At 44.7% G+C, this 26,192-nt stretch overlaps 1 protein-coding gene across 2 annotated transcripts in view; it reads left to right on the top strand.

The window, feature by feature from the left end:
- The window catches only part of PCYT1B (phosphate cytidylyltransferase 1, choline, beta), a 32,009-nt gene extending 7,735 nt beyond the window's left edge, over positions 1 to 24,274 (top strand). Inside the window, exons 2-8 of one of the 2 annotated variants that reach the window (XM_010571303.1) lie at positions 4,771 to 4,870; positions 6,284 to 6,400; positions 9,604 to 9,755; positions 10,717 to 10,795; positions 15,116 to 15,258; positions 17,427 to 17,615; positions 23,274 to 24,274. In XM_010571303.1, coding sequence (XP_010569605.1) covers positions 4,771 to 4,870; positions 6,284 to 6,400; positions 9,604 to 9,755; positions 10,717 to 10,795; positions 15,116 to 15,258; positions 17,427 to 17,615; positions 23,274 to 23,480 — 987 coding nt within the window. In that variant the 3' untranslated portion in view covers positions 23,481 to 24,274. Of the gene's footprint in view, positions 1 to 4,770; positions 4,871 to 6,283; positions 6,401 to 9,603; positions 9,756 to 10,716; positions 10,796 to 15,115; positions 15,259 to 17,426; positions 17,616 to 22,363; positions 22,683 to 23,273 lie in introns of those variants that run through there. The other variant, XM_010571304.1, reaches the window with a different exon arrangement.
- The last annotated feature ends 1,918 nt before the right edge of the window (positions 24,275 to 26,192 follow it).

The raw sequence follows: 26,192 nt of genomic DNA, 5'->3' as shown, positions 1-26,192 counted from the left end.
GTATGGGTCAAGGTTACTAAAAGCAATATATGAGACAACGTGCTTTTCATTTTTCACAATGTTCACTCCCTGAACCTCTGAGAGATGACCTTGGTAGTCCTTAACATGGTCTTTCCACTTGCAAAGGGTATTCATACTTTAGAAACTCAGCACGTATTTTTAGTTCCTTCTCAAGAGTTTTGATAGTGTTTTTCTCTTAAATGTTCCTTAAAACTGATGTCAGTGTTTCCTGCTCTGTAATTATTGTTTGCCAACATCAGGAGCAGGTTCCCAAAATAATCTTTCCTCATATGAGTAGATCTTACCCACATGATTTGTTCCAGTGAAATCAGTTATCTGTTTTAAATACTGCCTCTGAGATAAAAAGAGATTACAGCATCAGACCTCCCACAGAATTTGCCTGCCAGCTTAATTGTTTTATACGCATGGGCCCAGCCTGCTCTACCAAGTTTTGCCTGTGTAGCTGTACTGCTTCAAGAGCTGAAATTTTCTTAGGCCTTTGTTGATGGCAAAATCTTAGATGACAATACAACTGTTCTCTCTACCAAGAGGACAACATTTTTGTCTCTGTCATGTGGTAAGGGAGGTAGTGTAGCTGTGCAAATCAAAACAAAAAACAGAAAAAAGAAAAAAAAAAAAGAGGAGAGTAGCTCCTTCCATTAGCACATGTTGCATGCAGTCACCCTGCAGGCAGAGTTATAATGGCAGATGCACTATGGCATAGATGGATCTACATTTGCCCATTTAAAAAAATACTTCTATCTTCCTTGCTGCTGTGTAAAAAAACCAACCCAACAACCAAACATACGGAAAACAAGCAAACAATAAGACAGTTAATTACTTCCTATTACGGGTTGTATACAAAAGAGAGGGCGTGGAGGTGCTCGTGCTTTTGACCTGTTATTTCAGTGGTACGACTGCTGTTCCTCTGCAAATCACTGACTACTTTCCTTTTAATCCATTGGAAACATAAGCTATGAATGTTTATCTGCTGACTAGCAGCTAAGTTAAATGGCTACAGTAGCCTAAGAAACTATTAAGAGAGATAGTAAAAAGGCAGCATCAAGATACACCTGAAAATAAGCTGCTTCTAGCTGTCAGGCAGGGTTTCTTCATAAAGTATCCCAGCCACAGAACCAGCTCAGGGCTGCCTACCACCCTGTACTCTCCTCTCTGGGCTACTGTCTCGTTAAATATAGTTGGGGGCTGCAAAGATGTTACTGGGTGCAAATGGAGTTGTGAGGCGTTTGCCAGGAAGCCCTCTTTACCTACCTTACATCTCGTAATGTCCCAAAGTTTATTGAGCATCATTCAGTTATTCTGCAAATTTGTGAGAATGCAAGTAAGACACTATTTAAACTTGTCATAGAATGAATGGCTTCTGATATGCAAGGGTTATTGGATATGATGTTTTCACATACGTTCATTTTTAGGAAGTGAATTTAATTATAATTGAATGCAGTGTCTTCATTCCCAGGAAATAGGACTTGCATTGCAAGAGCTTTTTAACATCTTCTGAAGTAAATAGCACTAATGAGTCCTAATATTACAATGACTTCTCCATTTATGGCATGTAATAGGCTTTCTCTAGACACCATGTATTAATAACACGGTAATGATGTGGCATTTGGACTGCTTAAATGAAAGTAAGGTCTCCCTGCTGACACGAGGTGTAAGGTGCTTACGTCATCAAAGGTAACGACAAAGTATGAGCACCATGTAAATAATTTTCTATTCCTATCAAAGCTCTAGAAACTGGAAGAGTTATCAGTTCGAACACTGTGTAAACCACCTTGTGGTTAACAGAGAAGGGCAACAAAAATAATCAAAAGTTGTGGACCAGCTTCCATACAAGGAACAAATAAATGAGGTAAAGCTCTTCAGCCTGGAAAATGTGACTGAGGGGAGAAAAGAGAGAGACACAGGGAAGAGGTGACTACAGATAAATTTACTGAAGCTTCCAGTGCAAGAATATCAAATAATAGAAGGAGAGGCAGGTGCTGAACAAACAAAATGAGGTAATTCATCACCGAACTCACACAGGCTATAGAGCACCCTGCTACAGGATGATGCAGATCTCAGAAGCTTACCTTGGTCCAAAATACAAGGCTAATTTGACTTGCTTGACTAATCGCAAAATGTAAATGCCTAGAAAATAATGAAGGCACAGATGAAGAGAAAAATCTGTCAGAGAAAGACAGACATACATTTCCATAAGTCTTTGTCTAACCATCTGATTACTGGCAAAACTAGAGCAAACTTCTAAAAGTACTTTAACAGATTAACCAAAATGAAAAAGCTCCTATATAAATTACTTGCTGTCTTCTCCCAATTCTAGTTATTACTGACAAGAAACTGGAAAGAATACCAGTAATTATATAGAAACTGAAAGAAGTTTGATATATTATTTCTGGTTTTTAATAATTTCTTGAAATATTTTATCTTATGCTCTTATATGCAAACCAAATGGTCTCATGTTATAAGATGTTTTTGTTAAGCTCAGTGACATTTTTTCTAGGCCAGACGAAATAGTATTGAATACTCGTTGGGAAGCTATTGCTGTATTTCCCTTGATCTGTCAGGACATGGTATTGATGCATTTCTCTATGTGGCTTTGATAGAATATTGCTGATTTTAATCTATTGTATTTAATGTATTTGCATACCCAGTGACTGAGAGGTCACAGAGTAATGGCAATATTGACAGGTCTGGTTCTTAGCCCTTGGCCGTAAGGTGAGCTTTAATGATGAGCATTTGCAAAAGCTGGACTGATGGGAAGCTAATAGACGTTGTTCTCCATTGAGCAGAGACCGAAAGAAAAATCTTGGCATTGCAAAGGCGTTTACATGGATAAAAAGCACCACTGTGCTTGCTGGGGGAGAGGAGGGGGGGGGAAGATATCTTCCTGCAAACCAGACCTATTTTCTTCAAGTAATCTCCAAGGAAACAGCCTCTGCCAAGCTAGGATCTGATTACCAGTTGCAGGCCTCAGACCATAGCCATTATTGTTTTAACATTTCTGCCTTCCTCTTTATCCCAGCGGGAACCAGGCCGTATGGGCTGCCGTGTAACTTGACCTTGCTTGGAGATAAAAAGACAGGTTAGCACACAGCAATCGTAAAGCCAGAAGCAAAAAGACAGTATTTAGAAAATAAAGGAAGGAGCTGGCATGGTATGATTATGTGTAATGTTCTACACTGTGCGGCGTGGGTGGCCCGATGAACAGTTCCCATCTACAAAACCCAGGCAGAAACTTGCGACTTGGTCATAGTTTCTCCATTTTTAACTTTATCTGTGCAAAGATGACGTGATTTTCATCACTAAGATACTCATGATGATGATTTCCTGCAACATTTGAGATTATGAGAAAAGGAAGGAAAAAAAAGAAATCTACATAAAATTTTAGTGCTTTCAGTAAACAAAATGAATAGTAAATCAGCAGAAAGAGCTGGATATGAATCTTTAAATCTTTGTTGCTGTTTTACTACTGTCCTCTGAGCTTCCCAGGCAACAAGCCAGTGAGCCCAGAGGTCAGCAGCAATTAGGCATGACATGTCTTAAAGTGTCTTAGGGATGCTAAAGAAAATAAATGCTCAGTGATTAAGCATTCAGCATCTAAAAGCTGAAAAAAAGTGTAAAGGAGAAGAGAGATTCTGTTACAATCAACCATGGGTGCTCAAACTGGTATGACAACTGTACATCACGCAAGTGGTCACTGTCAAAACCCAACAAAGCCACAGCTGCAAGGCCATGAGGTCCCAGCTAAATCATGGTGGAGGCAAAGTAAGTGACAGATTTCCTTTGGCTTGTCTCAACCACCACCTCATCTCACAGAAACGAAGCAAACCAAAACTCAGCTAAGATTTCGTAAAGATTTCAAGCCAAGAGCAGTAGAAGTGCGTTTTTTCATATCAGACCATATGGCAGATAATAAATTTCTGCAGTTCTGATTGCTGATAACTTCCTACATAGGCATGGGCAGAAAATACAATTTCTATAATCAAGTTTCCTGACAGATAATGCCACATCATTCTTCACGCGTCTTCACTCTCTCTGTTATATTTTTAGGTTATAAGATCTTCAGAGCAAGTGCCCTTGTGGTGCTCAGATCACAGTTAGAGCATTTTAGTGCTATTACAGTATGTGTCAGACCGGAGAAAGGAGCTGCAGCTCAGTTAGCTCTAGTTAGGTGGGACTTCTGGTTGCATTCTTGCCTTTATTTTGAATGGCTCCTCAAAATTATACCAGATTCTGATTAAAACCACAACAAAACAACCTGTAGTCCCAGTTACCTGTACTGATGTCAGTGGAAGGAACTGGTGCTTGTGAAGAGGTGGCTCATTTGCAGCATTCTGAATCCCAATTAGTTTTTCCAGCTATTGCTTGCAGGTAGCAGAATACATTTTGCATCTTGGACCTTTGGTGTCGTTGAGACCAAACCAAGGATTAAGCTGCTTGGGCCATCAAACCCGACTTTGTTCTGCAAACAAATTCTGAAAAATTACATACCTGCACCCACCTCAAAAATGCTTAAGCTTCTCAACAGAGACAAAGAATTAGGTTGCATGATGCGTTTGGAAAGCTTTATTTTCCTCGTCATTTTACCTTGTGCGAATTGTGTGTGCTCAGGGGTGACCAAAAAGCAAAAATCCCCAGAGAACAAATCAGCATTAGGCCTGGTTACAGCATCCTGCCACGGTTAAATGGTTCTTTTTTAACTGTTGATGGAAAAAATAAATTGACTTCCTTTGTGTTTTTTCCTCCTTCCAGACTCTGACGGCACCTGCTCCATTTGCAGATGAAACAAGCTGTCAGTGCCAAGCCCCCCATGAGAAGCTAACCATTGCACAAGCCCGCCTGGGAACACCAGGTATGTGTAGAGAGCTGCATCAGTAGGGCCATGGGTGCTCCCAAAGCACAGGCTCTCCCTTGCAAACATCTGCCAATGCTCACTTGTGCCTTCCACTTGGAACTAGAAGGGTCAGCCTGGTATCTGGTTCTATCGGGTAATGGGGAAGAAACTAGCAACTACAGGACCATTATCTTCTGTTAGAGAAACAACAAGAGAAAACATTTCAAGTTAGAGTTTGATGTTTTCGTGGATGTCTACATGTTGGTCAGAAGGAAGGCTTGCCAGCCTACTCCAGCCAGCCTGAAAATTATGTTGTGTAGTGGCTACCTCCTGGATTCTCTTCCTGTACTGCCTCTGTGTGCTGGAAAACTCTTCTTTCACTGACGGTCTTGTTGATCACATCAGACCTTAAGCAGCCTTAAAGACCATTTGCCCTTTGCAAACAAACCATGCCCAATTTCTTTATCTGGGCATTTGTAATTGGGCTGAGGAAACAGGATGATTTCACATAAAGTCTGAAAGACATACTTCAGCCCCCCTAAATTCCAAGAGATTATTTTTAAAAAGCCTTTATTTACTTATTTTACTAATTTAAAATAAGCTTTTGAAGTACGTACACTGTATAGGGGTAAGCCGCAGCTTTCCAGTCAGCTCTGCAAGGAACAATGTTTTCCCATGGAGCCTTGGATATCCTGACAGCAGAGACATCTCTCTGTAGCCCTGAAGCACAGTCCATGGAGGTTGGAGCTCTGTTGCGCTCATCTCCGCTGTCCTTTTGCTCCGAGGTGGCACAGCTGTCAGGCATGTCATTTGGTAAAGCAAGTCCTTTTTCTATCCAGAGGGTGCTGCTGCAGATGTCGTACAGAAAGCAAGAGTTACAAGGGTGGTAGCAGGAGGATGGTGAGAAAAAGAAATGCTAGGCTTGTTAGAGAAAAGAGTTTGGGGGAAGTATGAAAAAAGGGAAATGAAAGGTTTATGTGGAAGAAGTAAACAATACATTTTTACAGTGGTAAGCTATGGAAAACAAAGTCACAGAAAAGAGGGGAGGAAAAGGGAGATGATGGGAAAAAATAAGGGAAAAAAACCCCAAAAATCCAGAAGGCAGAACTGACTAGTAATGCAGAGAGAAAAGAACAAGACATATGGTGGAACTCCGAATGAGGCAGGGAGATGACATTTTTGCTAAATTAGAATACGGGGATGATGGATGATAATAAATAGGCTAAGTCTGAGAGAAAACAACAGAGAGTACAGAGAAGAACAAGTAACAAACAGGATAAAACACTGCAAGTTAACCCATGGTGCTTTTGAATATCAGAACTGGGGTAAATCGCCACAACCATCTGATCTGGGAACAAAAACCTGTCCAGTAGAATTAAGTGCAACTTGTTTTGGGTCTGAAAAATCACTGTTGTGTTTCTTTCTCCACAGTTGACAGACCTGTCAGAGTGTATGCAGATGGGATATTTGACCTCTTCCACTCTGGCCATGCTAGAGCTCTTATGCAAGCCAAAACTCTATTCCCAAACAGCTACTTACTAGTAGGAGGTAAGATCAGTTATTTATTGCACTGGATTTTTGCTTCGGTGCTTCAGTATCAGAGAGTTATTGCTGTGCTTGCACCCCCAGCTGTTTATACGCCATGACTTTGAATGCTACTTTCATTCTGGAGGCTTTCTATAGGCGATTTGCCTTGAATTACATCTTACAATTGCATCAATTAAAGTAAAAGTCACATTCTGCCCTCGGCAGCACAGGCACAATTCCCATTCTAGTTAAAGCAGGTGCCTGCATGACTCTGAGCTTAGAATAGCTCCATATGAATAATTTACCTTTTTGAGTTATTCGCTCAAAATTGTTCAAAGATGGAGATGAGTGAATGAGATCAACCACTCATTTATTTCTGGCTCCTCGGTCCCTCTGCCAGCCAGGCACAGCCCACGGCCCCTGACTGCCAGGTTTGTACTGTGTGTGCAGACCCAGCCTTCAACATCAGCAGAGAAGCTAAATCCGGCCCGTTATCAATGAAGACCCAAATGTAGGTCATGATCTGAACGTAGTTTTCAGCTCACAAGTGTCCCCGGGCAGGTTACTTTCTTATCAGTTTTTTTGCTGTGAATATCTTGTGGTTTTTGCTGTGTGGCTGGCTAACAGCTGTTCAGCAGTTGGTACGTGCCGGAGGAGTCACCGGAGGGTGGATCTTTCCCGCCTAGCTGGATGTGCCAGCCCTGCTCTCGTGAGGCCTCATAAACATGCATTTCAGTTCCAGTTTCCCTGCCCCTTTGGGGCTGAGATATACCTCGCATAAACATTTCACAGTGACATTCAGCCACTCAAATGTTTACAGCAGTGGTGATAAAGCAAATATGAATGCAGCCTTCAGACACTTCATAAGATGCATTATTTTGCCTCTTTGTCCCAAATCAGTTGAAAGGAGGGGGGGGGGGGAAGACCCAACAAGGAGGAAAAGCAAAATCTCCTTATAAACACACTTTTTGGTTTTACTCTTATCAATTGTGGCAATTCCCATGGAGCTTCCTAGGAGGGAAAGGAGACATCCCTTTGTTACGAAGGAAACATTTAGGACTCTCTTGTCTTCCTGCTGAGCCAGGTAGCTTACAGAAGAAGCAAGTGGAGGTGCAAGACTGTGAGGTTTTAAAAAAAATGCAAGTTATGTAGGTTGCGTTGCTGCTTTTAAAGGAGTGGGGGGGTCCCAGATCAGGAAAGGAGCTCTGGGGCTCCTTTGAAATTCATGGCAGAGCTTCACTTTGCCCTTATATTTGGAGTGAAGGACAAAGCAGACAGCACTCATCAGCACCTTTTCCCAGCAAGGCACTGTGTCTTAGCATGTTTAAAAAATGGGCACCTTTCCACACCCACATACAATTTGTGCTGCAAAAGCACTGGTGTCATGTGTCTTTGTGGGCACCACAACCAACCCCTTTTATTTCTCATTGTGAAGACAATTATTTGGAGCTAAGATTTTTTTTTTAAAAATAGACATTTACACCTTCCCAAATCAGTCATTAAAGCAGAATGATGGAATCAAAAGGAAATACAGAGATATTGTGTCTGTACTGTACATGAACAAACAGTAATCAAAAAATAAAATCAAACCTTTCTACAGAATTCAAGCAAAAATTACTGTTTTCCAATAATTTTAGTAGACCCTTTCTTCCAGGAGAGGGTAGCTTTAAGATGACATAAAGGCTGTAAAAAAAATATAACTACAATCTCAGAAGGGATCTTTCTACTGAAAATGCTTTGATCTCCATTAAATTTCTTGTCAGCAGGCATCAAAAATGACATAATAGGATAGAGCACCATTTTGCTAGCTGAAATTCATATGTATATTATTATCTGGCTTTGAATTTTGCACAAACTCCAGGGCTATCTAAGCCTTCCTACATTTTTCCTACTTTAAAGGTCCTTAATGATGATCACAGCAAGACCATCTATTTTAGATTTCAAAAAAAGACTGCATCTTTGCCAGCACCTTACCTGATAGGTCGATGTTTTCAAATTAGAAAGCAGCAGCAGCTGTAGGCCTGCTCTCACACTTCCCTGCAGCACTAATAATGTTGCATTATCATTTGTCAAGTACATTTACTATTTGTCCTGGTGTCACTGACAAGTGACATCCAAAAGCACAGGTTTGACCTGTGCTGAGGGACAACCACTGTCAACCCAGCTATAAATGGGTATCACGTTATTCCATGTGGGATGTCAAATGACTATTATAGCTATAATATTGGACAGAGTTACAATTGTGGGGACAGGTCACAGGGTTTTACACAATGTTACGTGGCTAGAAAGATAATACCTAACTTTTATAGTCCTCTGGTAACATGGGTGTTGCTTCCCCTCATTTTAAAAGCAATGTGAGAAAGTATTGGCACATCCAGAGTTAAAGATGCAGGATTTCTGGACTTTTAACTCTGCTCATTCCACTAAAGCATACGGCTTCTCCCAGTCCTTTCCACGGGGCTTCCTTCTGCAATTTCCCATTTCAACATGGCACAAGCCTTACTTCTCTTTCTATGAAATCTGCTGAACTCAAAGCTAAACTCAGAGACAGATTCCTATAAAATCTACCGTGACTTGTTTTCCATCAGTGTTTAGTTAGTGAGAAACTGTTCTGCTGTGATTGAGAGCTTTGTTGGCAAATTCATCATTTAAAGCGTTGTTTACATAAGACCAAAAAGCAGGAACAGGAGGCCCAGAGAGGCTGAGGGATCTCCATCTTTGGAAATTCAACTGGACATGGCCCTGAGCAACCTGCTGTAGTTGAGCTTGCTGTGAGGAGGGGGATTGGATTAGGTGATGTCCAGTGGTGCCTTCCTTCCCACCTTGACCATTTTGTGATACATGAAGTTTGCAAGCGCTCTGTGATTGTTGACATTGCACTTTTTGATTGTTTATAAAGCATTGGCCATCGACCCCAAAATTTCACAGCCTGTGAAATCCCCACTTATTATGGGATTGAGTTGCCTCAACATGTGCATACCATACAACCTGAGATGTCCTACAATATCGCACTTGGGCTCTGCCTGCAGCTTCAGAAAGGGAAGGATCTCTCAGAAGTCTATGGTTATACTGGCCAACCCTGAGCAGAACTCTAAGATGCCCTGAAGCACCCCAAAATTAGCTAGTAACTAAGTGCTTAATGGAATTATCAGGAAATAATCAACTGCTGGTCATACTAATGCTACTAATTGTGGAGCCATTTTGTTGATACTTCCATATTTTAGTTTGCAGTGATGATTTAACTCATAAATTCAAAGGCTTCACTGTGATGAATGAAACTGAGCGATATGAAGCCCTCAGACACTGTCGTTATGTGGATGAGGTCATCAGAGATGCACCCTGGACACTGACACCCGAGTTCCTTGAAAAACATAAGGTACATTTCTTCCCTTATCCCTCCTTTCCCCTTTGTAGACTGACAGTTGAGAATAAACAGGAAGTCTGTGAAATTCTATTAGCTGGAGCAAATTATTTATTTCAGTTAATTCCAGTCACTGAAATTAGGTACATGGCATTGCTTGCCTCCATCTTTGTCAGAGAATGTTTTATTTGTCTTGCCTTTTTTTTCCTCAATATGCTGGGATGATTTCTGTAGTGGGATTTTTGAATAGCAAAATAACACTGAAGAATTCTTCACAAATTAACTTTCAGGAAAGGAGATCATGAACCAGGAAAGTTATCACATAGTGACTAAAGTCCTGTTAAAGTCCTGAATTAAAGGCATGTTTCTTATTAACATCAACAGGTGCAATAATTGGCCAGAAATACATAAAAATGTCATGCGTCCTCTAAAAGGCAGGACAGAATTTCTTACATGCTATTGACTTGCAATCTATATGAATCTTAAGAAAAGCATAATTAACTAGGATGTATTTTAGTGTCCACATCACTGGGTGACGAAAGGAGAGCTTGACAGTACTAGGTATGCATGTATATATATATGCACAGCCCCAAGGAGGCAGAATCAGTAATCTTGCCTCCATGGTTTTGAAAGCCAAGGCTTTGCCATTTGACTTAGCTCTTTCAGTAGCAATAAAAGCAGGAACAGGTGGAACAGGTGTCTTACGTTTTCTGCAGAATATCACACAGAGCCAGCCAGAGTGATGTGTTAACAGCAGTGCTTCTGGAGACAAGCTTTCTGTTCTTTCGTAATCGATCTTGCAACATAGCAGTTGTAGGCCTAAATCTAGTGCAATATTCTAGGTGATGGCTTTAGGATGAGAATGTCAAAAGCAATTCAGCTGAAGTCAAGAAAAGAGATGATCCTCCACAACGACCCCCCACTGAACCAAAATTCAGTGATGGTGGCATGTGATTCTTCTTCTGTTCACTGGCAGATTGACTTTGTAGCCCACGATGACATCCCGTACTCCTCCGCTGGCTCGGATGATGTATACAAACACATAAAGGAGGCAGGTAAGGGCAGCTTTACCTTTTTAGCACCTTTTCAGCCTCAGCTCAAATTCTTTTCCTGCCTTTTGACCACAGCTGCTGGCAGAGAAGCAGCAGAGGTAATATCATATTGTCTTATACCCTGTGGTGGGTTGACCCTCTCTGGACACCAGGTGCCCACCAATGCTGCTCTATCACTCCCCTCCTCAGCTGGACAGGGGAGAGAAAATAGAATGAAAGGCTCGTGGGTCAAGATAAGGACAGGGAGAGATCACTCACCAATTACCATCATGGGCAAAACAGACTTGACTTTGGTAATAAATTAAACTAATTTCCCCACCAGAGTAGGATAATGAGAAATAAAACCTAACTCTTAAAAACCCCTTCCCCCCCCCCCTCCCTTCTTCCAGGGCTCAACTCCAATCTGAATTTTCTCTACCTCCAGCGCAGGGGAATGGGGAATGGGGGTTGGGGTCAGTTCATTACACCTTGTCTCTGCTGCTCCTTCCTCCTCAGGGACAGGACTCCTCACTCTTCCCTTGCTTCAGCGTGGGGTCCCTCCCACGGGAGACAGTCCTCCATGAACTTCTCCAATGTGGGTCCTTCCCACGGGCTGCAGTTCTTCACAAACTGCTCCAGTGTGGGTCCCTTGCCTGGGCTGCAGTCCTTCAGGCACAGACTGCTCCAGCGTGGGTCCCCCACGGGGTCACAAGCCCTGCCAGCAAACCTGCTCCAGCATGGGCTCCTCTACCAACGGGGCCACAGGTCCTGCCAGGAGCTTCCCACGGGGTCACAGCCTCCTTTGGGCATCCCCCTGCTCCGGTGTGGGGTCCTTCCTGGGCTGCAGGTGGAGATCTGCTCCCCCATGGACCTCGCAGGGGGACAGCCTGTCTCACCGTGGTCTTCCCCACGGGCTGCAGGGGAATCTCTGCTCCAGCACCTGGACCACCTCCTCCCCTTCCTTCTTCACCTACCTTGGGGTCTGCAGGGTTGTTTTCTGTTACATGTTCTCACTCCTCTCTCCAGCTTCAGTTTTTTGTTGTGCAGCAACTTTTCCCTCTCCTTAAATGTGTTCTCCCAGAGATGCTACCACCACTGCTGATGGGCTCAGCCTTGGCCAGCAGTGGGTCTGTGTTGGAGCTGGCTGGCATTGGCTCTGTTGGACATTGGGGAAGCTTCCAGCAGCTTCTCACAGAAGCCACCCCCATAGCCCCCCCCTGCTACCAAAACCTTGCCACACAAACCCAATACACACCCTAATGGTAGATACTGCTGACTTCAGCAGAAAGATTAACTTTGTAAAACCACAAAGGATGTCCTTGGCTGAATTCCTGCCATAACCCTCAGGAAACCATTCAGATCTGTCATGAAAGAGTCCTATCTGGGTCCTTAAAATAATTTTAGGGTGCTTGACTAAGAGCTTTGAAGGGATGAAAATGAGTTTAGTTCCCACAGCAGCCGAGCCAGCTTCAGTTGTTTGTTGATAACCGTGAACTGAGGACTCCTTGACTCAGCCCAGTCCTGAACATGGGCAAGCACAGGCAGCCTTCAGGAGTCATTAGGATCCACTTCTGATTTGCACCAAGGGTTCTTTTCACTACACTGGCAGAGGGTTTAAGTCGGCATCAGAGTAATTCATTTGCCATGACTACCATATTACATTGAACACAAACATGCTGAAGTCATCAGGAGTTTGTATCTCTTCAGTTGAAGAAAGCTGAATTAAATCTGAGGAAATAATGTTAAGCCGCTGTTTGCCAGCAGCGGCTATCCTAACGCAGTGAACAATGCGGGAGGAGGAACTAATCACACCTCTCTTCTCCTGCTCCCTGGAGGTGCTGCTCTGAAGCCTGGTGAATCCATCCTCTTCCTGGTCTACATAAACATGCTTATTGGAGGCTTAAAAAAATTCTAGAACAAATCTACCTGATGGTAATTTGTCACGCAAATTGACCTTCTCATGCTATACAATGACAGGAGACAACCAGGTATTGACCTGATCTGAAAGAATAAGCTTTTTATAGCAGCAGTTCTTAATCTTTTTCCACTAGCAAACCTCACTGTGGTGTCAGACTCACAACCTTCCTTTGGGAACTGCTGTTCTACAGTTTCAGAGCCAGCACCAGCTTACTTCACTAGGCAAAGGAACAAAAACATACCTTTGGTAAGGACGGGTCACCAAGGGACATCCAGCGTATGTGCTGGACAGGCAGCTATTTTACTTTTCTTCTGTAAGGTGGGGAGTGCACAGGACAACGTGACAGCAGCCCTTGGCATCACTGCATCATTAGCACACTGAGCTAGAGAGTGTCCAAACCTGGCACATCCTTCTCTGCCCTTGTTGGGTGCGGGTCAGTGCGCACGTGTCCCGACGAGAAATTCAAGTGTTGCACAAGAGAGTATGGATTTACAGCTTCAGGGACCTGTGGTCTGTCCTGTGTCTATCGCTGCTGGAGAAGTGACTTTAATCTTTTATGGTTGAATTTTGTAACGTATAAACTGGGAATAATGTTACCTTATTTTTGAGATCTAGTGCTGTAATAGTCCTAACACTCCAGACCAACGTTATTACAATAGTGATTTCCCCCTTTCTCCTAGGGGTTTTTATTTTAAATAGACCAATGCTGTGGATGCATTGGTGCATTTTCCTTAGTTCCAGTACTCCCATTTTCCCACATCAGGTTGTTGGGAAGCAGAGAAGCAGACTGGAATTGTGGAGCTCCTTGTGTAGATTCCTATGGGCTCCCATTTCTCCGCTCCCTTCAGTAGGTGGGAGGGAGTAGGGATAAAGGTGAGCTGGGTAAGGGTGTGCTGACTAAACCTCTGCACATCTGTGAACAGTAACTTGGAAAACATGAATCAGTCTAACACATGAAGCATACGAAAGCAAAATCAGTGACTAAAGGTAATGTTCTCATTCGTGGGTTTGTGCATCTACCTCAAAACAATTCTGCTTTTGGCTTGGCAAGGGTAGGATTTGGATTTTGTTCATGTATTCTTGTAGCTCCTATCTATAAAGGTTTCTGGCTCAAAGTGGGTTTCATTGCTTCCAAAAATAGTTTTCTAAGTGACTGCTGCAAGCCTGAAAAGCACAATCAGGGAAACCTCTCTGCTCATGATTAAAATAATCTATTTTTTAGCAGAATATTAATTAGAGATCAGAAAGAAAAAAATATCAAATAGCAGTTAGTCACAAGAGGCTGCTAAGCTTCTTGATTCCTTCCCCAGATCTTTTTCTAACCCTGTGAAATTAGCTAGCAATGCCTGCCTACTTCAAGCAATCGTGTGAGGATTAATTTGCCAGCAGCTATAGCACCCTTTTAAGACAAAGCACTACTTTTTTTGCAAAACCACTTCCAGTCATCTCGCAGCTCACTCTCATCAGCAGCTTGATGTTGCAATTATGTATATCTGATAGTAGCAATTTTTTGTAGCCCTGAATATCTACTAAACCAAGGTGTGCTAGCACTCTGCTATTATTGCCTTTGTGACTTGCATTAGCAGTTCAAGTGACCCTGTCTTGATGAGGAGCAATTAAAAAGCAATCTATACTTCAGCTGTGTTGAGGAAAACTACAAGCAGTCTTAATAAATGGTCAGTTTTCTTAGGAACAGATCTGTCGGGGCAGGGAGAGTGGTGATGCAGCCACTGACATGGCCAGGCAGACGTGAAATGGGGTCTATGGAGGCTGATACCCTCAGTCTCCATGGTACAGCCGTGTTTATTCACACTACCGTTACACTTCGCCTTCCTGTTACAAGCTACTGGCACCTCCAGGGTGTTTCCCAGTTATTGTAACACACCTTTTACCTGAAGGCGCTTCCTGGCTTTGGCCAAGGCCAGAGGCTGCTCTGTTTTACTCAGCAGAGTAAAGACCATCTGATGGTGCAGCACAGGAGGGGAGGGGAGGGTGGAAACATGCAGGAGAGCAGCAAACAGCTTTTCAATAGCAGGGGTGGAAGCCAACCCCCCCACTCTTTCATACAACATTAAATAAGGGCTACGCGCATGGAAAGACCTGCTCAGTAAATTGCCACAACTGCGAGGTTTAGCCTTCCCGGCTCGGGAGCCCCTGCCAGTCTAATAACTTCCACATCACGGCTGACGCTGTGAACAGGGCAAGTTACAGCCTTTCTGAAGACTTGAGGAAAAATGAACGGTATAGCAACCTAGTGCCTTCCCTAAGCTCACACAGGGACATCAGGAAGAACTAGGAATAAGACAGGCAGAATTGCAAGTCTCTTACCGTTGGTCAGGCATTTTTGTGTTCATCCTCAGCTACCTACCGCAGCGCCTGGTCCTGCCGTGCTTTCTCAGAGGGCTTTCTTTTCCCACTTTGCTCAGGAATGTTCGTACCAACGCAGAGAACCGAAGGTATCTCCACGTCGGATATCATCACAAGGATCGTCCGGGACTATGACGTGTACGCCCGGCGCAACCTCCAACGAGGATACACCGCCAAAGAGCTGAATGTTAGTTTTATAAATGTAAGTATACCAACCTGCATTTGCTTCCGAAACACTCTCTCCTAGGACCCTGAATGTAGAGTAAAGGTTAAAGGAGATCTTCCTCCTGCTGCTTTTAAAATAGCTGGGAAGAACTTAAGGTAAAAGAAACTGGAAAGCTGAGGGTAGTTTTAATTGCTCCTATTAATTAGCAGCTTTGTTTCCATCTTATGCTTTCACATTTGTAACAAAGCTGCTGCTCCTCCTTCTTCCTTGAGTTGTAGGTGACTTAACAACACACTAAGAAGGAGCCAGCCCCGCTCCCCCGCAGGCTTCTCAGCCACTCACCCAAGACACAATTTCTTTCTTTATTCCCATTGTGAGAAGGCAGCACAGAGAGCAAAGATTTTGATAGCCAAACTTTCTGTACAATGCGACAGGATAAAAACAACAACAACAAAAAACCCCAACTGCTGAGCAGTGAGATTACTAGAGAAAGCTAAAATGTTTTTTAAAAGACAAGGAAATGCTTTAGGAAGCTGGTACAGAAATGATGCTGAAGAGCTCAGAAGCCACAATAGGTAGGGCAAAAGCATCATTTGAAAGGATGGCTCAAATTATTCAGCTTCCACATACAGAACTGCACCTTATCCTCCAGCGATTAAACACTTAACAGAAACAAAAGTTTATTTTCCTTCACTATTTCAAGTCTTAAGGCCTCAAGATAACCCACACAACTGAAACCTCTCTTGTGACTGGGCTGGCTCACAGCAGGACTTGCCACCTCCCTCCCTGGAGCTGGGAACACCCCCTTGTGAAGGACTCAGTTGTGTCATTTCATGAGGGTTTCGTTTACTTGTTTCTTATTTTGAAGTCTGGCAGATAAATCACAGATCACAGGGCATAAATATTTATGTCATTGTGCTTTTTTTTTTTTTTCAGTCTTCTACACCTCTAAAAAATCCTGCTTGTAAGTACTCCACCCAGAAGGATCACTATCGCAAATACCTGTTAAATTAAGGCATGCTGGATGCCTTGGGGGTTCTCAAATTTATCCTTTAGCAACTTTGACATTAAGATACTGTTGCATAAGATATGCTCCCCCCAGTCTCAGACAGTGATGTATCCTGAAGTCCCTCCTGGCATCTGGTTATTTAGCTTATAGTAATTTAAATGCAGAAATACTAATTTGCACCAGAGACTGCTTGTGTTTCAAAATTAAAAACACAGGATTTCACCAAGGATTTCACCGAAGCACAGGTTTCCTTGTTAAAGGAAGGGTTGATCACGTATTAGGTGCAAAGTGAGTTCGGTTTCTTTGGACACTGAGGATTTTGTTTGGCCTTGTGGCTGACAAAGACGGTTCTTCTAGTGATTCATGAGCTAGAATAAAACCCACCTTAGCACTAAACAATATTTGCTTTAAAAGTAAATTCAAGTGCCCGTTAAATGAAGTTCACAGGAAATTAAAAGCCGATAGTGGTCTGTGCTTCTACAGAGACCATTACACTTTCAAGGGCACAGCGTTAGTTAGCTGGATGTACCGTACATTTGCAGAGCACAGACACGTTTCGGGACAAAAGTGCTTTAACCCTGGAGTATTTTAGAAGCTAGGCCCAATGAGAGCTCCCTAACATTATCTGCTCTGTCCCTCTCTTTTTCTGTGTGACTTAGCATTTAGGAGTTTGCTGGCCCCAAGCCACTGGCCTACACACATCTCTGTGACAGCCTGAAGCTCCTGTATTAAGCCAGGCTCGGAGGTGAAGAGAGTTTTCCTTCTGCTCTGCAGAAATCCAACCAAAGAGGCATTTTGGTCCCCGTTAACATCCAGGCTGGGAAGTCAGCAGTGGGCTGCATTTGCTAGGAAACCCAGGGAGATTTGCCTTTTGCTTACTGCTAAGTTTGACCTGTTAATTTCTCACTTGTATCCTTCATAAGACTCATATAATTTTCAAAGTGCATTCAGCTTGAAAATATGGAAAGATTCGTGTAGTGGATTAGAGTAATCGCACAAGACAGTCTTTTCAATATGTACCTTCTGCACTTCGTTCCACAAATGTTAAATTTGCATTTATAAAAATAATGTGGGAATAGTTAACCAAGGCCATATGTATTAGGGTACATTAATGCAATTTTTTTCTTCTCAACTGCCGGTGGCTGATTATTTCCAAGTCCCTACATATTAATCTCTGTCCACACTTTTAAAACAGGAGAAGAAATACCGCTTTCAAAACCAAGTGGATAAAATGAAAGAAAAAGTCAAGAATGTGGAGGAAAAATCAAAAGAATTTGTTTACAAGGTGGAAGAGAAGAGCCATGACCTCATTCAGAAATGGGAAGAAAAGTCCAGGGAATTTATTGGCAACTTTTTAGAGCTGTTTGGACCCGACGGAGCCTGGGTAGGTATTCTGCCATCCCAGGAAGTCTGAGCAGTTTTTATTTCTCCTCTGTAACACAGATCAAGAGCAGATTCTTTTGCTGCAGTCTTTGTTTTGAAAGCCAGCACAGTAGGATAACAACAAACCTGCTTGCTAAATCCGATAATGCATGCCAATACTGCAGCGGGAGGATTTGCCACTTCTGGCTGTTGCTTCTTTGGGATAAATTGTGTCTTTTGTGAAGGTGCAATGCTGAATGTGATACTGCATTCAGTAGAGCTGCATAACAGCAACACACAAGCAAAAAGGCTAATACAGTCTGTTCTCCCCATTAGCACTAAATGGGGTGCCACACAGATATCAGGGAGAAATTACACACTGGAGGTGGTGAGGGAAACAGGACCATTGAAAAGTTTTCAATAGTTCTCTTCATGCTCTGTACTCAGCAGTAGAAGATGACATTTTTCTAACTTTAAAAAATACTGATTTAAAGTTCCAAGAAATGAGTTTACATGTTGAGTGGCCAGGCTCACCTGACTGACTGCAGGGAAAGCTCACGTGAAACAGAAGCACTTTCAAAGCTCTCCTCAGTACATGCCAGCTCCACAGAGCCCATTTACCAAAGGTCCCCAGGTGCCTTGGAAAGGCAGCTGAGAGTCTGCAACAGCATCCTTCTGGGGAGAAACCCCAGGGCTGTACCCACTCAAACCAAAGTCATGCACTGAGCAAGTGGTGAGTTGGTGACACTTCAGAGCCCCAAAAGAGTCCCAGCCCCTATCTTTGAGTTCTGATAGCTTACCGAACCTTGAGAGGCTTTGTTTTCTGGTACAACTTCCCTTTGCTACATTGAAAGCAGTAGCAAAGCGTAATTTGACTGCAGGATTTATCATCTGTTTGAACAGACCTTCCCAGACCTTTCTTGTTGGGAGTCAGTCCTTTTCCAACAAGCTCCCTGTGCAGCTGCATTCTGGTAAAAGCCCAGGCACCAGCCAGACCCTCCAGTACAGCCATCAGCTTGGACATGCTGCTCTCGTCACAAGCTCCCAGTGAGGCTTTTGCTCAGTTCGAAACATGAGCAAGCACAGAGGAGAGCAGCGAGCAGCGCAGGGTGAACTGAGGGGAGCAGAGTAAGAACTAGAGAAATAATCCCGCAGAAAAGCAGGATGCTTCAGAGGAACGTTTTCAGACCATGGCGCACAGACAGTTCAGCAGCTCTCTCCTCACTTGAAAGCAGACCCTTTGCGAGAGGTTTATGCAAAGCTTTAACTGCTCGTGGATTACAGTTTGAGGCAAAATGTCAAAAGAGGCAGCAAGCCAGAAAAAACAGTTTAGGACTAGCATGAAGCAGACACTACTGGAATATTTTTAAGGAGGCAACACACACGTAATGTTCTCTCAGGTTACTCTTACCAGTTCATACCTGAACAACTTCCCGTCACAAAAGGTACCTTCTCTTGATCTCAGCAGAGGTTTTGTTTATAAACAAAGCCTCAGGAAGAGTCACAGACCCCGGGTGAATTAAGTAGCCCACATCACAGCCACATCACAACTCAGGGCCAGCAAAGCATGTGGTACCTGCCTCTTACTGGAGTTCTCATCTTTTCTCAGCCATGACTTGTGTTGATTACCACCCAGTTGAGAAAAGCCTAAAATTAGGCTGTGAAGGCTTCAGAACAGAGACTGCATCTTTATAATCCCCTTATAGCTGTGCCTGTCCCATGCAAAGCTCTCTGAGTAACACCTGTCCCAGCCACAATCAACAAATACTTTATTTAGCAATTTGTTCATTGACAGTATCATTTTCCTTGAAGAGGGGAAGAGGGTAACTCTTCTGATGAAAAGCCCAGGTTTACCTGCACTGACCACATCCACACGAAGCTTCCTCTGTAAGTTATTCTCCATAGAGCTTGGCGAGCGTTTCCCATCTGGGATGGTCCTGTGGCCATAGGTGCTGAATAAATAAAACTAATGCTAACAGAGCACGTGAAACCCCCAGGAGGTGAGATGAGCTTGGCTGTGCCGAGAGGAAAAAAATTTAAAAGCCTTGATCCCGTTCCCTTGCTCTACCCACTCAACACTGCACACCAATGGCATTTTTAAAAACCCTTTGCTGATAAACATTCTACCAAATTCAATTAGGGAAAAGCTGCTCTGCAAAGGTCTTTTAGGAACTGGAGGTGGCCTCCTGCTTCCTAAGTTAGTGTTGGACCACAGAGTAGGAACTCTGCTGCAATCACAGAGACCTTTGCTAGGAACAAGAGGAGTGAAATCTCCTCACAGTGTTGTAGGCAAAGTGTCAGTGAGAGCAAGCCGAGAAGCGGTATGGCTTTTTTAAAATCAGTTTGAGCCTTGGCAACAGGAAAGACTTTTAAAATAATGATAACTTGCTATTAGTGTCAAAACTGTTATTAACACTAATTTACCTTATCACTGTTAGTTAGATATTGCTTTTAATGTTGACATTAAAAGTACAGGAATCATTATGGGCATGCTGGATTCCTCAATCAGTAATTTGCATACCATTAAAAGGCTATTATTATTTCACAAATAATTATAATACACTTTATACTAGCATCAATTTTCTAAAAGTAAGGGCCACGTAACCCACAAAAACCTGCCCATTTGTGAAAAAGGTCAAAATGTCACTTTTCAAATGTCAAGATGTCTGTAATTCCTTGGCAATTTTGCCCACCTGTGCAATCCCCTGCCTGGACTTTTTCTGTGAGAGTATCATAGAAGGGTCAGAAACAACCATTAACCTGGCATGAAACTTTTGTTCTGGCGTGAGAGAGGACCACCACGCAGCCCGGCATGGCAGAGAGAACCTCTCAGAGATGTACAAGCAGGCAGCTGCACTTCAGGTCAGCAGAGAGAAAGCAAGGCTCACAGGGCAGGGTTTCCGTGCTAGTCTCCCTCAGAAGTGTCCCTTCAGACAAGCTGTCCCTTCAAAGGGACGCCTTCCCTCTGCTCAGTATGCAGAGTCGGGGATAGTCACACTGGGAAAGGGCTGCATCACCTCAGACATCAGCGGGCACTCAGATAAATCTTGCAGGTTGCAACTAGAACCCAGGGAGGGTGTTTAGACCACACCATGCATCTGCAGCCTAGATCTGAGCACAGCCTTGAAAGAATCAGCAGCTCAAAAGCAGCCATCCTTCGTAATGCCCAGCTGGCACTTGTTTTGTAAAGCAAAGGACTATCAACATCTAGGCAATAAAATTCAGAAACAGGCAGAACAGTTTTGCCCAGTAGCAAGTTTGCCAAAAGGAAAGCGTTATCTCCCTAAACTGGTTGGGGGTACCTGAACTCGCTTGAACCAAGGCTTTGAAATTATTTTCCCACCTCTGGTAAAGGTCCAGAGCACACCCAGCCTCATCTAACCCTCTGGCACTTCAAGGAAGCCATTAACACTTATTCTACTTCTTCAGCACCCAACAGCCCGAGGAGCAGTCCCCATTAGGAAGACTTTGCCTGCGAAGGGCATGACTTACCAACCCTGCTAGAGCACAGCTGGAGGGGAAGAGTCATTCTGGAAGCAGGTGACTTAAACCACCCACCTCCTCCTCCTGCAGCAGCACAGGTTTTAGCCAGCGACCTGGTGCTTACAGCACTAATGCAGGAGACAATTTGGACTGGCCAGGCACTTACCCTGCTGAAGCCGTGAGTGCAGCAGCTTGCTCAGGCAACAAACTCTTTGCTGACAGAAAAGCAGGTGTCCTACAGCCTAGCTAAGGGCCTTAGCAAGAAGGTGGGATTCTCCTTTCCATCCCTGGCCCGTGCGGCCCGAGGTACAGTCAAGTACCCCCTGCCACGCAGGTTACCAGCCAAGCTGGGCCACTTCGATCTCCCCTGTGAAGCCCCACAACATCACTGAGCTTTCTGAAGTGGCTGGTAAGGTGCCAGGGGCAGGAAGGAGTCAAAATGTTTTGCTTGGCTAGGAAAAAGAGATCTCATATCAAACATCATTTTTTTTGTTGGGGGTTACCTTCAGCAAGAGGATGAAACAGACTAAGTCAAGCCAACAAAACCTCAATTCCTGTGATCGAAAGAGAAATTTTGCACTCCTACCACTGAATTTCAGCAGGCTCCGGGGCTCTGCCAGCCCTGGTGACATCCTCACGGCTCTCCACAGCAGAAAACTTCCCCCATCCAAATGCTGCCTGGCACCATTTATCAGGAGCAACCACCATCTGCTAACTACTGAGATTTGAGGAAGCCTTGACTATTTTAGACCTAGCAGTAGTGCAGGGTAGGTTACGTGCTGTGGGTCTTTACGCATGAGAGCGTTGCTAAGTGTGGCTCCAGGCAGGAACTGTTCTGTCATTCTGCACTGCAGCGACATCCAGCCTCTAAAACCAAGTTAATAAAGGCCAATGTGATAAAGATGTAAGTTGGGTGAGAGAGCTGACAGGGTAACAGTTAAATTTGGTATTTGTGCTCAATCATTAACCCCCAGGATTAACAAACACCAGAAACCTGATGAGAAAACCTAGTATCTGCCCCTCCGCTGGCAGGGAATACTGAGTTTCAAAGAGGGGGAGGAAGAGCAAGATGGGCAGCCACACACTCCTTAGCTGGGAGGAAGGTCATCACAGAGCAGAGTTGCTGCAGGGGGAAGGGGAGGAAGAAAACAAAAACTCAAGCTGAGAAACTCTGTGGACTGCAGCTGCCCAAGCAAGCAAACCCAGAATATGTTCTGAAAAATTGTATTTTACTCTCAGACCCAAGCAGCAAACTTAACTTTGTCTGGGCTGGCTCTTCCATTCCAGCCGAGCATCACCTACGATCCGACTCCCGGTGCTCCAGCCAAGGTTGAGACTTCTTGTTCCCCATCCCCAGGAGGAGCAGCGAGGCACTCGCATTTGGCGTTTTCCACAGGAAGCCCGCAGCAGCCACGCAGCACATGCCAGATCTCCCGTAACCCAGCCCAGCAGCCTAATGCGAGGCCACGCAGGCACTAACAAGTTGCAGCATTTGCCTTAGTGTAGCAGATTGCTTGACCGAAAAGGTGGTCTCTTCCACTCCAGCAGCTCTGGCAGGCCTCTGCTCAGCTTTACAAAGCAAAAAATGACAATAAAGCCCAAAGCAGAACATAGAGCCTGCACGTGTTTCTTTTATCAACACAGACACCCCAATTCTGACATTCCCATCCCCAATTTAAGGGTTTGGGTGGTGCCTGCTCCAGGTAGCTGGGGAAGTGGCTGCATCCCTCCAGAAGGGAAGGAGGAAAAAAGTCTGGGCCAGCCAAGAAGCTCAGGAGGAAACAGGTAGTCTCTCTGAGCATGCTAAAAAGAAAAGGTCCTGGGAATAAGGAATGTTGGGAATTCAGGCAGAAAACTGACTTTTTGAGACAGAGTGTGACCAACACGTACAAGAAATCCCAAGGGAGTTCTGCCTAGCTGGCACAGGGCAACACACACAGTAATCTCACACTAGGGGTATCCCATCTAAGAAAAAAAACCTTGTCACATAAAAAAACAGGTTATTATGTGCACAGCAGAAGAGGCAAAGGCTAAGTGTGGGCTGAACTGGCCGTGCTTCAGAGCAGAAGCCTATCCTCTGTCTCCCTGCTCTCTCCCAGGCGAGAAGCACAGCGCAGCACAGCCCCTGCCTGCCCACAGACATACCTTCCCCCTCTGTGCGTTACTCAAAGAGCATCTTTTCACTTTGCTTTTGCAGAAGCAGATGTTCCAGGAACGAAGCGGCCGAATGCTCCAGGCTTTTTCTCCCCGGCAGAGCCCCAACAGCAGTCCTACGCGAGGCCGTTCTCCGTCCCGTTCTCCATCTCCGCCCTGGGTCTTCAATAAAGCCTCCCCTCCCTCTTCTCCAAAAGCTGCCTCTGCCTCCCTCAGCAGCATGAGCGAGGGAGATGAGGATGAAAAGTAAAATATATATTTTTTTAACCATGAGACAGAAGAACAAGCTGTGAACTCAACCGCTGGATGGGGAGAAGCGTGAGGAACAGCTGGGCTATCTCTGACAGCAGGGAACGTGCTCTGGGAGAAGATGCTGAAACCAGACTGGAGCACAGCAAGGGAGATCTCAGGAAGAGCTTATCCCATCCCCGTTCCCTCACGGTGCCCAGAGGCCCTGCCAGCAGCGCTTACCAGACATGGTAGCGGGGACCGACAGAAAAACATACACCTTTGTGCAAGTTCCTCTCCATGTCTTGCTGCTTACAGCTGCTGGGGCCAGGCCGGCTCGGCGGGGAACTCTGCACCGAGCGGGACCGGCAGGAGAAGCCCTGTCGGCTCCTGATCCGGACCTGGCACACAGGCAACGCGAAGGCCGTGGCCCGTGGATGGAGAAGATGCAGTTGTACCGGACCCTGCTAACCTTGAGCTCTTCTGGCACGTGAAGAAATGGCATTGCTGCAGCAAATACATTTAGAAACGGGAAATAAAATTTTACTTTTTTTCTTTTTGAATGAAATCTGCCCCAGACCCCAAACCATGCCAGCGAAATGGAGAGCTCTCCAGCTGAGTTGGTGGAAATCCATTTAATATATTCAAGCTGTTGAATGCTGCTTGTTGACCAAGCCTCTCTACGGGGTGTATGTAAAGAGTCAGGCTGCATTTGCTTTATCAAATTGCTCTCCATGTTCCTAGTGCCTGAACAGCTACCCCATAACTTCTGTTTTGCTCCCTGGCTTTGCACTTTGGAGGAAAGAAGATAAATGAAAAGACAGCCCTAGCTGGAATGTGGTGTTATAGGAAACAGATAGTTTTAAGACATTGGTGATTTTTACTGGTGAATTCTAAAAACCACAGGTAGGATCCCAAGGCCTGGGGACCTGGCCTCCTAGGAAACCCTGCTGCTCCCAGCTACATCTCCCCAGATGACAAGCACAACAGTGCTGCTGTCCTCACATGCTACTCAGCCAGTTAAACTCCTCATCAAGCTCTAACCAAGACATGTTCACAGACACCCTGCTGCTGCAGGGGTCCCGAGGCCATTCCTCTACCCTAACATGGAGAAAAAGTTGGAAAAAACAATGGAGACCTTTTAAACAGGATTAGGCATGGGGATTTTCCTTCTCCGTCCATGACACCCATACAGCCCCAAGCAGAAAGGGTAGCACGAGTGAAGCTTTCCCCTCCGCTCGATGCCCTAGCTGATCTCCTTCCAGCTTGGCAAAGGTAAACGTAAAGACTGCGGGCAGGGGGTTGCAGCAGCAAAATCGCTGCTGTGCCACTGCTGCCTGGAGTTGCAAACCCATCAGGACACACAGGCTGCTGCAGGCTGGTTCCCTGCACAGGCAGCCCAGGAAACGCTGGGAGAGGGAGAGCTCCGAGTGGCTCTTAGAAAAGAACCGAAGGAAGATGCCCGAGTGCCTGAGCACACGGGACAGTGTGCTGGCAGCAGTCCCCTCACCCCAGGCTACAGTCCTCACCTTGCCGAGTGACCTAGTAGGTCAACTCCTTTCACTCCTTCCCTTCCAGATCCCTTTGCAGGCAGGTAAATTACAGATCCTTGTACCAGGAACCACATTAGCCCCTCACTCCGTTCATTCCCTACAGCTTTCGTCCATCCCCTGCTACGGGGTAACCGATTTTTCTTTGGCAACATTTTGCCAGACACTTCTCGGACTACCGCAGGACCGAGTACACTTTGCTTTGTCCTCTGGAGTCAAGCTAGTTCCTTCTTCACAGAGCCGCAAAAAGAGGAGCAGGGAATAGGGTGGAAAGCGCAAAGGGAGAGCCACAGCTAGTTCAGCTGCCACCAGCTGTGTGCCCGACAGGATGATGCAATTAAGACCTTTCTCAGCCTTAGGCAACCTGTTACTGTAATTTCATACCTGGGATGCACTTGTTAGTTTTTCTGAACCTTTGCAAGTCTTAAGTCTTCCCATCACAAACCACTCCTCCACCACGGGAACTGTCTGCTCTCTACTGGTGCTGTTTCTATGACGAGCCATGTCCAAATGCAATGGAGGTGGGCAGGTTTTTGTTGTTCTGGGCTTTTACCATTTGTTTTTTTGTTTTAATTTCATAGCACTTACTGTTCAGCAGCCCTTGTTCAGTGGTTTGAGTGGAAGACAGCACCATGACTTGTAAATAGGAACTGGAGAAAAACTCACCAGTGACCTCTTCTTAACAGAAGCTGTTTTCTCAGAGTCACAGGTGGCTACCCAGCGACAAAGCCATATACTGTACCAGGCATCCGTTTGCATTTAGGATATCAATAAGCTGAAGCCTTTGCCCTGCTGGTACAGACAGTAATATCCACGTGCTGTCTCCAGCAAACCAGAACCTTATCGTCTCTGGACACGTGGAGGGCAATTTTGCACTTCTGAGTCATGGTTGGGTTTTATTTTTCATGAGTGTTGCTTTAATTCAGTCCTATTTATCAGCCAAGCTCCACATGAAAAATAAACAGTGTACAACACATACTTCTGCCTCTCACCTTCATTTTATAGCACCTTTGGACACAAAACCACAACCCCCTCTGTAAGCCCCACTGATAGCACAGTACTCATTATCCCCACCCTTTGTACCCCAGGGCTTTATACCCCCCTCAATGCCACCAGAGCAGCTTTGCCAAAACCTGCCCCCAATCCTGCTGCTTGAGTTGATACTGCTGCTCTCCACCCCGACG

Source organism: Haliaeetus leucocephalus, unplaced genomic scaffold, assembly GCF_000737465.1.
Source record: "Haliaeetus leucocephalus isolate CR32 unplaced genomic scaffold, Haliaeetus_leucocephalus-4.0 Scaffold317, whole genome shotgun sequence".
Lineage (NCBI taxonomy): Eukaryota > Metazoa > Chordata > Aves > Accipitriformes > Accipitridae > Haliaeetus > Haliaeetus leucocephalus.
Note: the sequence above shows the minus strand (reverse complement) of the source record. Positions and strands in the feature narration are given on the sequence as shown.